The 12940-nt window shown below is 43.6% G+C and overlaps 1 protein-coding gene across 2 annotated transcripts in view; it reads left to right on the top strand.

Annotated features, from left to right (window-relative positions):
• Positions 1 to 12940, top strand: part of STK32B (serine/threonine kinase 32B) — a 1635948-nt gene that overhangs the window by 385332 nt on the left and 1237676 nt on the right. Inside the window, exon 1 of one of the 2 annotated variants that reach the window (XM_069202961.1) lies at positions 3171 to 3251. The exons of the other annotated variant lie outside the window; for it this stretch is intronic. Within the exon in view, the coding sequence (XP_069059062.1) occupies positions 3217 to 3251 (35 nt within the window). The 5' untranslated portion in view covers positions 3171 to 3216. Of the gene's footprint in view, positions 1 to 3170; positions 3252 to 12940 lie in introns of those variants that run through there. 2 annotated transcript variants of the gene reach the window in all.

Consider the following 12940-nt stretch of genomic DNA (forward strand, 5'->3'; position numbering starts at 1 on the left):
CCTCACCGACAGAACCCAAAAAGTCAGTCTCCCCCCCTTCCAATCCCCTGCCACCAAAATCACCTGCAGAGTCCCCCAAGGCTCCTCCCTCAGGCCCACACTATTTAACATCTACATGACCCCACTAGCGAACATCATCAAACCCCATGGAATCACCATCCTCTCATACGCTGATGACACTCAACTCATCCTCTCCCTCACCCGCGACCCCAACACCGCCAAATCCAACCTACACAATGCACTCCGCGACACCGCCGCATGGATGACAGCCAACCACCTTAAACTCAACTCCAACAAAACCGAAATAATCCTCTTTGGCCCACACAAAAACACTTGGGACCCCTCATGGTGGCCCACCACGCTAGGCCCCGCACCCATCCCCGCAAATCACGCACGCAACCTCGGCATCATCCTGGACTCCTCCCTCTCGATGACTCAACAAATCAACTCCCTCATCTCCTCATGTTTCAACACACTCCGCATACTGAAAAAAACATTCAAGTGGATCCCCACAGAGACCAGAAAGACAGTCACTCATGCACTCATCAGCAGCAGGCTTGACTACGGAAACGCCCTCTACGCCGGCACCACACTAAAACTCAAGCGCAAACTACAGCAAATCCAGAACTCAGCAGCACGACTCTTCCTCGACCTCCCCCGTCACGAACACATCTCACCACACCTCAGATCCCTCCACTGGCTCCCCATAGACAAAAGGATCACCTTTAAGAATCTCATCCTCGCACACAAATCGCTCCACAACACCGGCCCTACCTACCTTAACGAAAGAGTGACCTTCCACACGCCCACACGCCACCTCCGCTCCGCCGACCTCTCTCTCGCCTCTGTCCCTCGCATCAAAAACACCACCACCGGAGGCAGATCCTTCTCCTACCTAGCCCCCAAGGCCTGGAACTCCCTCCCCACCCACCTCCGCAAGACCCAGGACCTACTACATTTCAGGAAGAGCCTCAAGACCTGGCTTTTTGAACAGTGATCCCCCAGCCCCCTACCCCTTTCCCACCCCCCCAGCGCCTTGAGACCCTCACGGGTGAGTAGCGAGCTCTATAAATCTCTTTGATTGAAACATATATAATAGGAAATGAGAATAACTTGAGTAATTTAATTCTCAGCTAATAACCTTTCCAACCTAAAACAGACACTAAATTTGGGCATCTGAGTGGAGATGAGTAATCATTATGTGTAATGATAAGCCATTTCTATTAACAAATCATATTAGATTCCATCTAATTAAATGGCGACCTAAGCAATTTAAGCAATACTAACAATACATCACATCAGCAGGCCAAGATGCTGTTACAGAATTAAAACAGTGGTCAGCATTGTTTACTGATTTTTTAACTCAACACAGAAGATGCAGAAATAATCCGAGAAGTGTCCACAATCAAAGGCCGTAAAAGCAAAGCACAGCCCCATAGTTAATGATACATGGAGAATTGTCCTCAAACATCTGTCACTTCTCAGTTCATATTGGCATTCCGATTATAGGAATTTGGCTTGCCCACCTTGGAGTCCTATGGAAACAGGATTAAAGAAAGCAAGATATGATGACGAACATGGACACACATAAGTTAGACTGTATTAGCATAAAGCACATTTATTTTTCTTACGTTTGAAAAATGTATATATTTATTTTACCCAGGAATTTATATAACCAAACAAATGCTTACAATTTGAAAATCAGAGACATAAATTAATTACCCAAAACGGCACATACATGCTCAAGTGCCAAAGCTGGGACTGAAGCTCAGGTCCCTGGTTCCAAGGTCAGCAACCTAGCCTCTAAATGTATTGCCTTACAGCCAATCCTACAATGATCACTCAAAAATTCAACAAATTAACCAATCCATCACTTTGCAAGCTATGTGTAATGAAGAGGTTTACACTAGAAACTGGCTCTACATTTATGGTTTGGTGATTCTGCCGATTAGCCTACATCTGTTCAGTGGTCTTGGGTGATACCTACAAAGTAAATTGAAATGTACAATGGTAGATTAAAGATGGTAGAATAAAGACAGCATGATTGAATCTCGACTTTGTGGCACAGGCTTCTGCATGTGTGATTGGCAGACACATGCAGCAATAAACTGCTGCCATCTAAACCACTTGTACTTCATCCAGGTTTTATCTGAATGCTAACAGGTTTAGCCAATTGATTTCACAGGTTAGTTTGGCCACATGCCCAAACACGTAGAACAGACTTTTGTTTTGATTTTGCTGGTCTCTTTGCACTTATGTTGACTCATCCATCACGACGCTCGAAGATCTAATGCTGATTGAGTTTACTCGGTATCTGTCTGGATCGAATTACTGCAGAGGAACTTCGAGGCTGCTCCCATGTACTTGGGTGGTGAGAATGGTGCGGGCATTATGCTGGCCTGTGGGAGATTGAACTGGAGTGCCTGCGTGATTCTGATATAGTACATCTGCACGTACATAGTCGTTGCACCAGAAAATGTAGCCTCATCGGACTCTAGAACTGATAGAGCCATTGTCGTGTTTTTTATTTCATTAATATTCAGTAATGCACCACCATTTAAAGTGATTTGCCTTTAACTCTCTCTGCTGAGTTACTGTTTTCTAGGCTCTCACTGATATTAACGACTGAATGAAAAAATAAAATAATGTCATTAATTATTTTTCCTGAGCAACTTCACAATTGTTTATTATATACCAACTACAAAGAAAGCATGACAAGGAAACGTGGCAGAAAACGATCAAAAGTGATTTAGTCCTATAAAAGCTAAAACATCTCTATTAAAAAACACAAAGAGGCAGTGGTGAATAAAGCCAATTTCAGCTGTATCTAGGTCAGCTTTCATGTTACATGGCAAGGTTGACAAATCAGGTTATTTTACCAACGGGGGAGGACCGTCGCTGTCATTATGTTCAGCTTGTTACAGCTTGTTACAAAGTTGCTAAACAGAACTAGGCTACTGATAAAAGCTACCACCAGGGAACATTGGGACGGATGTGTACTATTAGAAAATCGGTCAAAAGCATGTTAAGAAAAATATAATTGCAAATTGGAATATATACAAATGTACATGTACATGCTTAAATAAATTCGGAAATGAAATCAGAGATTAATTGTAAAAAACAAAATAAGATCAGATGGCCAAAGTTTTTTTTAAAAATTTCTAGGAGGCTACCACCAACTTCTCCCACTGGCTCTGCCAACTACCTACAAGGTCAATGCTCGAAAGCCTGGTTGCAGCGAGTGAAGCGAGGTTTGTCACGAGCAAACTGTGAAAAATTCAGTCCAAATAGAGAATTTTTCTGGCCAGTGAGCACTTAAGTTTGGAAAAAAATGTCGAGGTTCTGAAAGGGTACTTTTGAAGTGTTGCAGAACTCTCATGGTCCAGGCGGGAGTAGGGCAAGGGCTTCTAGTAAGGGCAGTGTGGCAGCACAGAGCATCTAAATTTGCTTGTCAATGCTGAGTGGACAATGCCACAGTGTAGGAGTGCTGAATGGGCATTGCCAGCGTAGGGGCAGTGCTGGGTAGAACATTATCAGTAGGACAGTGGCAGAGTAGTGCAGGGCTAAGTTGAAAAGTTCCAGGGTAGGTTGTTGCTAGGTGGGGTTGTGCTGGATCTAACAGTGATGACATAGACAGTGCCAGAGAAGGAACATAGACAGTGCCAGAGAAGAGAATGACAGTGCCAGAGAATGAGAGATAGGTTACCACCAAAGTGATGGCAGTGGAGGGTGTGAACTTGCCAGTGTGGGGCAGTGAGGATTGAGGTAGTGTCCAACTAGAGTCCAGATGGGACAGGCACAAGTGGGTGTCAGTACTTGATGATACACTTCTTGAATGAGTGTAATGCTGATTCAGACAGTGCCTGAGGAGGCTACTTATAGATGGGACGTTGTTTTTCTGGGACTCTGTTAATCCAGACAGTGCCCAACTAGGGCTGTAATCGATAGGCCAGTGCCAGAGTGGGAGTGTTTTGGGCAGTGTTGAAGCACAGACATACTTTTTTATCTTACATGATGATTCGTGTGGCACAGCTTTTATGCTCAATCAATCACGGACGTATGATCTGAAGAAATGGATTCAGAACGTCCAAGAGGCTCTATAGCTATTTTGACTGTAGGGCTTGGACAGAATCCTAAGCCCAAACCTATAGCATCAGCAGCAATACCTTGATCTGGCATTGTTGTGGCCAGATCATTACTGTCCTTTCCCCAGGCTTCCATCTTCCTCATTTGTGAACCCAACTGATTCAAGCAGTAGGCTACCACCTCTATGACACCACTACTGTGTCCAGATGTAACAGTACACTGAAAACCATAAGCAGCAATTTATGTCCACGTGCTGTAAAAGCATAGAAACTAGAACCCGAAATGAGCAGTGTGTACATGAGAAAAATATGTGTTACAGCAGTGTAAACAAGGTATATGCACATGAAAGGGGGTGTGCATGCAAGTAATGTGTATTACAGCACTTGGTGTTCATGAAAGGCACGTGAATTACAGGAGTGTGACAGTTTGTGTCCCTAAAAAGAGTGTGTACATCCAAAATGATTGTGAGCTAAATATTGAAAGCATAAAGAAGTGTTGCTTTCATTCACAGAGCTACTTTGTGCAATTTGATGTGGCAGTGCTTTTCAGGGATGAGACATAGTAGAGACCAAAAATGATTTCTGGAAATTTTTGTAAATGTGGTTTTACTATAACTTTTTCCCCCTCGTGTCCCCAAGACGCTTTGGAAGCCAATATAAGTCTACAGAACCCCTAAAATGAGTGGACAAACCATCCGGATAAATAAAGCGATACCCCTTTCTTTATGGGCAGCACACTAGCACAAGGCTATCCTTTTGCTGGAGACACGTGTCAACTTTGGAATCAGTTGCCCTGGTATCTTAGATGTCAGTCAAATTCGAACATTTTCAGGAAACATCGAAAATCCTGATTTTTTTCTCCCCCTTTTTAGTTTTACACAATATTGTTACCTCAGTATAGTATCTCTCAGACGCTGGCGCCAAGACGCCCACAGGCATACGTTGCACTGGGATATATTAATAGCAACATGTTTGTCATGAAAGCTACCTGAACTCCAACATTGCTTTACAAATGCTGCATTATGAACTAATGCTTGAGTTTGCAAACCTCAGCAGGAAATGTTGGTGCAAGGTTACTTTTTTGAAATGGAATCAACCAGTTTAAGACCTGACATCTCTGACGTGATATTCCCCCAAACATTTTTGCCATTACTCCTCCTGTTTTTCTGAATTTGTTTTTGTTGGCATTAGGACTCTGTGCACTTTACCACTGCTAACCAGTGCTAAAGTACTATCTCCCTCAAACACGGTAAAAATGATCCTAAACCTAATTGGACCATTTAATTTACTAGTAAGTCCCTAATGAATCTTACTACACATACTCTCAGCCTGTAAATTAAATGCTACTAGTGGGCCTGCACCACCCCTTGTGCCACCAATTAAAGTAGCCTTTTAAAAAATGTCTCCCACCTTCCACTGCAGCCTTTGTTGCAGTTTAAAACTCCCATTTCGATATGGAAAAGTAAAACGTTTACATGTCCTGGCAATGAAAAACTCCTAAAGGCATTTCTTTACAGTTGTAAGGCCTAGCTCTACCATTGACCAACACTAGATGACTTCATTACATTGAATAAGTTATACATTTGGATTGGGATAAAGATATGCTGCTTAGATTTAAATGAATTGTAATTTCTGTATTGGAATTGGATTTAAGTAACAAATGTAAAAAAGACACTTTCAGAAACTTGGCTCTTTATGTCCTCACCGTTTGTGCCTTTTGCTAGAGTACATGATCACATAATTGTGAATGGCTTTGCTGTTGGGGTTTATGTATCCCTTCCAGACCATGACACAAAGTGGGGCTTTAGTGTGGACAGGATAGCTCACCCGGCTCAATGACTGTGGAAGAGCTGTGCCCTGTCTCCCTTAAACCTGAAAGAACTTTGCATCCTACCCACACAAAGGAATCTGACACCAAGCTTGCCCTGTCTTTTGTTACCCATGAAGTTTGAAGCCTTGACAGAGAAAGGGAAAGTACTTTCCAAAACTAGAATGGGGGTAATATAAGGAATTCCCTTACAAAGAGGCTGGCACCAGGCATAAGCACTGGACCTCCAGACCAATTCTTCAGAACAATCCTGGACCTGTGGATGTTACAGAAGAAAGACTGTCCTGCTGCCAGAGGACCACCCCACTGCTTGAAGACGGTCTTGCTCTCTGACAAGGAAGACTGGACCTGCTTACCTTCATGCCAGGTTCACCTGAGTAATCAATTGGTTGACCTCCTGTTTAAGCTACAGGGACACAACAAGCTTCAGAGTCTCCCTTGCGCAACTACCCTGTTTACCTGCTGCAACTGAGCCTGCCTCGACCTGCAAATGGACCAGCCTGAGCCCTGCACCGTGAACAGGCATGTGTATGCCAAGACTCTGTCACCTGCAACAATTACCAATGCAAAGCTCTGGTGAAACATGCTCTTCACACTACAGCAACCACCAGTGCCAAGTAGCTATGCAAAATCTCACTCCACGCTACAGCAACAACAGACAGTCATGACCACCAATGAAAACCTCAAAAATGACCATCCAAGATGCCTAACTGGCTCTTCATGCTACACCAGTGACATCCTGTGGCACTGGGTCTGCTTTTTGCTTTATAGGGGCGAGTGTATGTGATGCTGTCCCTGCTCCTTGTGGCCTCCTCCACTGCGAGCAGACTTCTTCAGGATGTACTCAGAAGGTAACTCTTCAGCAAGACTAGCTTGGTTACTGACCTGTGTTCCATTGCTTTTGGCCTGAACTGGAACTTATGACTTTCCCCCGGCCTAGCATGACCAGATTACCGTGAGAGGTGTTACTTTTACCTAAAACTTTAACATTGCACATCTCTGATCCTATTGATTGTTTTTTGTCATTCTTGAATCATTTTATTTATCAAAATGTACCTCACTTTTCAAAATTGGTTTGGGGTTTTTATTGTGTTTATTACTTTTGTGTGCTGCATAAATACTTTACACAATGCCTCTAAGATAAGCATGACTGCTTTTGTGCCAAGCTACCATAGAGTTAAGCACCCATTCATTTAGTGACTTTTGTGATTCACCCGGGCAAGGATTGTCGTCATTGCCTGAATGAGGCTTCCACCCCTCTGAACCAGTAACATAATTTCTTACAATCAGTATAGTCAATCTGCCTTTTCTGCATGGTCACCCTTGATTTTTCACCTTTTTGTGGACCCCATTTTATTGCTGTTTTTTAGACTCTGCACAGTTGGACACTGCTGATCAGTGCCCACTGTATGTGCTGTGACCCCTAACACATGCAGAAATTGGCTAATTCCTGATTGGGGCATTTATCTTTTCTATAAGACCATAATATATGGTGCGGAAATACACCTATGGAATGAAATGTTAACTGTCACCTGTGGACTGCAGCACTTATTGTGCAATCTACTAATGTGTGACAAAGGAAAACACGGCTCTATGCCCACCATTGTAGGCTGATTGCTGCAGAGTAAAACCTGCAATGAGACATTTTAAAGTAGCAATTTTTGACAGGTAACAACCTCCCTTTGAGATATTAGTAAGTCACCCTTATGTAGACTTTGTGGGTTACAAGGTAGGATGTATGTGTTTAAAAGTGAGGCATGTAGAAAATTAATGCTACCATGTCCCTACATTGACATGTCTCAAAAGGATATTTTCACAGTAACAGCCCTAGCTATCCCATGTATCAAACCAGAGTACAGTTGAAAATACTGTATGCTGGGAAAGGGTGCAGCTAGAATTTTTTTAAAAAACACTATTCTTAAAATGTATTAAAATTAAATTCAATTGTCGACCTTTTAATAGATGTTAAGGGAAAGTAGCTTTTTGAAATTTAAATTGATATTGTCCCTTCCCAAAGCTCTTGGAGCATCATTTGTATTAGATCTCCTGCAGTAGCCCAGCAGTGACTAGCCTTGAATAGGTATCAAAGAGTTATGAAATGCCTCCCAGAAGCAATCTATAGTCTGACTTGAATAGGCAGAGATGACTCCTCTAAACTCCACAGTATATTCAGAATAGACACTGTAGGCAGCCTGTGACACAGCACTGTCAAATCCTGCCTGGAAGATCACTTGAGCCACATGAAGACAGTTGGGACTTTTCTTGGGGAAAATTCAGTGTAGGTAACTCAATAAATATCGATGAATATAGCATGAATGGAGGTCACGGTTCATGCCATTCTGGATTCGATAATTCTTGTGACTCTAATCAGAAGGGAAACAGACATGTTAATATAAAAAGTGTGAAGTTTTCAGGAAGCAAAACCAAACTATTGGCATAACATTAGCAGTACAAATGTCAAATGAGAATAAAATGCAGAAAACTAATAATAATTAAGGGCTTTTTGTAACTTGCAAATGCAATTTTAATTCTCTGAACATGGATTCATCAGTCTCTGCCAGTGCACGTTCTTATCCGTATTGAATGCACACTGAAATTAGACAATACGTAAGTATGAAACACTCACAGGTTGAGACTGTGTTCACTCTATATAAGGCACCTCTTAACTAGAAGCCATGATAAGTCTTCCACACATATTCTATTCCTAATTTATGCCCAGTTGCCTAATTAAATTATAAAGAAAAAATGCTGAAAACCGGGACGGTAAATATAATCTATTGCTGGGCTCTCCAACAAGGTATCCCAGTTGTCTTGAAAACCTCTACAGTCATTCTAAAAGTTACTCAATAATTCCAAGCAGTACTGCTAAAGCTCTGCAAGAATTAATTTTAACCCTTCTTGATGGTACGTTTAGGGCCTCGCCACTTGCAGCTTCTCAAAAACCCCTAGGACAAACCTTTGTCGTTGAACAAGGACACTACATTGATTGCCATGAGCATCTTCTGGGCATATATCAATGAGTGCCTGCTTGGTGTGTAGCAACTGAGTACTTATTCCTTGTGATGAATATTGGGTAATTAACATGGTGTGAACCATATGTTGCTCCCAAAATCCCTTGCTGTGAGAGCACGCAGGTGCATGATTTACAATCTCTCAACTGATGGATCTTGTTAAGTTGACTGAGACGCAAAGGAAGTTAACATTAATATAATATTTCAATTATTGTGTAGCCGAATTAGACTCACAGTAAAGATCAGGAATCAGTAATTGAAGTTAAGTACATTTATTACAAATTAATAATCAGTCCAGTTAATGTGCATGTCAGAAGACTATTCAAAAGATACAAGATTACAGCTGGCAAACTGAAGAATCGCAATAGGTTCTGTCTCAATAGCATAAGATACAAATTGGTCACAGCAATACAGAAACTGATAATTAGAAATAGGCGTTCCATAAATACAGAAACTGATAGTTAGAAATAGGTGATCCATAAAGAAACTCTGATTCTCTCTTGTAAACATGAATAAGTGCAGAAGTCATCAATCTAGGTCCCTAATTAAAGTATGAGGATGGTTTGTAAAAGGGGTCTCAAGGAAATTCAGAAATAGAGGAACATGTCAGCATAATGAAGACTCCAGTAGGAGTCTTCCAGAACTGGAATAACTGTTTAGCATGAAGCTTCACACATTCAACAATAAAGGAAGCAGAGAGGTCTGTAACACTCAAAGCCTAAGGGAATCTGCTCTATTCAGACAGTGTGATTATTATTTAAAACAAATAAAACTTTAGCAACAATCATATCTCTTCCCACACCACCAGGAACCAATCAACTCACTTCTTGTGGTGTGCATTTGCAACATCAATAGAATTTCCCATCCCACAGAACTTGGACAGATACTGCAACCTTGAACATATCTTGTTCCTGATGCACAATGAATAGGAGGCTTCCTCTGCACCTTTTCTTGCCAGGATTTCTCTTCTCAAGCCTTACTATCAGTAAACTAATACGGACAACAATACTACTTTCATGAAAACGTACCTGCAAAAGAAAAAACACACTAACTAAGCAAAAATACATTTTAAAATTAGGGCCTTTAGTCAGGCTAACTTTAACAAAACATTTAGGGGGTCATTACGACATTGGCGGGCGGCAGCGGTAACCGCTGTGCGGCCGCCAATGCGGCAGCACTCCCGCTGCCCCCATTACGACATTCCCGCCGGCTCAGCGGGAATGAGGCTGCAAAATAGGAGCCGGCTCCTAATGGAGCCGGCGGTGTTGCGGCCGTGTGACGGGTGCAGTTGCACCCGTTGCGCTTTTCACTGTCTGCTATGCAGACAGTGAAAAGCTGGCCGGGGCCCTGTTAGGGGGCCCCTGCACTGCCCATGCCAGTGGCATGGGCAGTGCAGGGGCCCCCAGGGGCCCCACGACTCCCCGTACCGCCAGCCTTTTCCTGGCGGTTCAGACCGCTAGAAAAAGGCTGGCGGTCGGGGACTCGTAATCCCCTGGGCAGCGCTGCCCTGGCGGATTACATCCGTCGGGGCCATTGTGGCGGTAAACCGCCGGCCCCGGCGGTGCGACCGCGGCGGTCAAAATACGGCGGGAGGCACCGCCAGCCTGTTGGTGGTGCTCCAGTCGTTTTGGCCCTGCGGTTATAATACCGCCAGGGTCATAATGACCATCTTAGTCCCTCATTACGAGTTTGGCAGGCGGCTGAGGCCAAACTCGTCCCGCCACCTGCCTGCCAGTGCGGGCAGAACACCGCCAGCCCTATTACAGGTTCACCACTGTTTTTTACTTTTTCAGCCAGCCAGCTTCCACCACATGAAAACTCTTTTTTCTCCCACACCTGCCACCACACAAATGATCCTTTCCTTTCCGAGGGTGCTTGACCATTGTTTCTGCCACACGGAAATGACTCATACAGGCCTCTTGCTTCCTCATAGTGATGGTCACTTTATAGACCTGCAGGTTTTTTTTTTACCTTGCTGAATACCAATTGGGATTAGACTTTCTCCATCCATTAACGTGACAAACACGACCACTAAACGTGTAAGGCCTTAACTAGCCTGTCATGAGGAAGGCTACAGTACCTACTTTCAAAAGAGGTTGTTGTAGCCCTTTTATAAGAGACATATACTCTACTGTCGCACTCGTACTGGTTCGAGACCCATAAAAAACAAATGGATTAACGTTTCTGTTGAAGCAAACAAAATTGTTCCTCCAGGGCTTAGACCTTATGAAAAAGAAAGATGACTTGCAGCAACTACAAACGAGGGATGCAACTAACAAAATATTATATACTAAGCAGATATATTACATACAAGGGGATGCCACTGTCAGTATTTTAGCACACAAGCTCAAGTGAATCCAGACAAGAAATCAAACATTAATAATACAAGACATAGGGCGACCTTTATATTACAACTGCAAACATTTCAAATGTGTTCCACATATATTACTCAACCTTATACATATTCCAAAATTCCCATCTACAAGACACATAACTACCAGATGTTAGACCCCTTTGGAAGATTCACTAGACTTTAAATCAGTTGAAGAAGCATGCACACCAGAAGAAATAAGGATGATGCTAAAATATGTGCTGCCCATTATATCCATTGAGCCAGGGTTCCCTCTCTAAGGTTTATAACTATTTCTTAATGCCAGTTTCTGTTATCAGGACTGTTTCCATTGCTATTTCAGCCCAACAGGGATACTATGGAATGTGCCTCTTTTGGGTCTATCACATTGCTTAATTTTGATGTAAATAGTTTTTACGCCTTTCTTGGTCTATGAACTTTATGCTATCTGGCCTTCCATTATATCCACCTCGAGGACACCAATGACGAAACAGCATTTCCCTACCTGGCAATCTTGCCACCCTCAGCCTCAGACAACTGATCACCGTGTCCATGCATGCCACAGGACACCCACTAGACCCCATTTTCACCTCAAGCAACCGAATTACCATCAAGAACATCTCCACCCTGGATTGGACTGACCATCATTGCCTACACTTCGCCATCACTACACCCATCAGCCGCCTCCATGTCCCCAGGGCCTCCCACAGGAAATGGAACAAAATCTCCAACAAGCAACTTACCACGACCCTTGCCAAATCACCCCCACCTCCCACTGATGACGTCAACATTGCAGCACACAACCTCAACTCCTGGATCACCAAATGCACCAACTCTCTGGCCCCCCTCTGATCAACTTTGGTCAAGTGCATCCCAAAAACAGCCAGCTGGTTCACCACCGAACTCCAAGAATCCAAGCGCATCTGCAGGCACTTAGAGAAGAAATAGAGAAACAGCAAAACCAGCAAAGGCTTCATATCCTTCAGAGCCGCCACTGCCACCCACTACCGTTGCATCAAGAATGCAAAAAAAACAGCACTCCGCAAACGCATCAACACCTACCTGCACAACACAAGAGAACTCTTCATGATAATCAATGAATTCATCAATCCCCCCTCCGAAGCCACCAACATCCCCCCATCGCAAGACCTCTGCGACAAATTGGCCACTTTTTCCACAGCAATATTAAGCACATTTATGACGGCTTCCTCCCGCAGAACTCACCCAGCATCAGAACCTACAACCGACTCAGCCCCCCACAACCCACCCAAACCATCCACAGCTGATCTACTCTCAACACAGAAGAGACTGAAAGCATCATGAACAGCATTCACGCTGGCGCTCCTGCAGATCCCTGTCCTCACCATGTCTACAACAGAGCCAGCGCATCCATCTCCCCTGAACTCCGCAAGACGCTGAATTGCTCTATCAACACAGCCACCTTCCCCGAAGATTGGAAACATGCCGAAGTCCTCCCCCTCCCGAAGAAACCCACGGCCGATCCATCAGAGCTAAATAATTTCTGACCCATCTTGCTACTACACTACCCTAGTACTGGAAAAAGCCATCAACTCACGGCTGCGAAAATTCATCGAAGACAACAACTTTCTGGATACCTCTCAGACTGTCTTCTGCAGCAACCACAGCCTGGAGACAGCTCTTCTTG

Source organism: Pleurodeles waltl, chromosome 1_2 (assembly GCF_031143425.1).
Source record: "Pleurodeles waltl isolate 20211129_DDA chromosome 1_2, aPleWal1.hap1.20221129, whole genome shotgun sequence".
NCBI lineage: Eukaryota > Metazoa > Chordata > Amphibia > Caudata > Salamandridae > Pleurodeles > Pleurodeles waltl.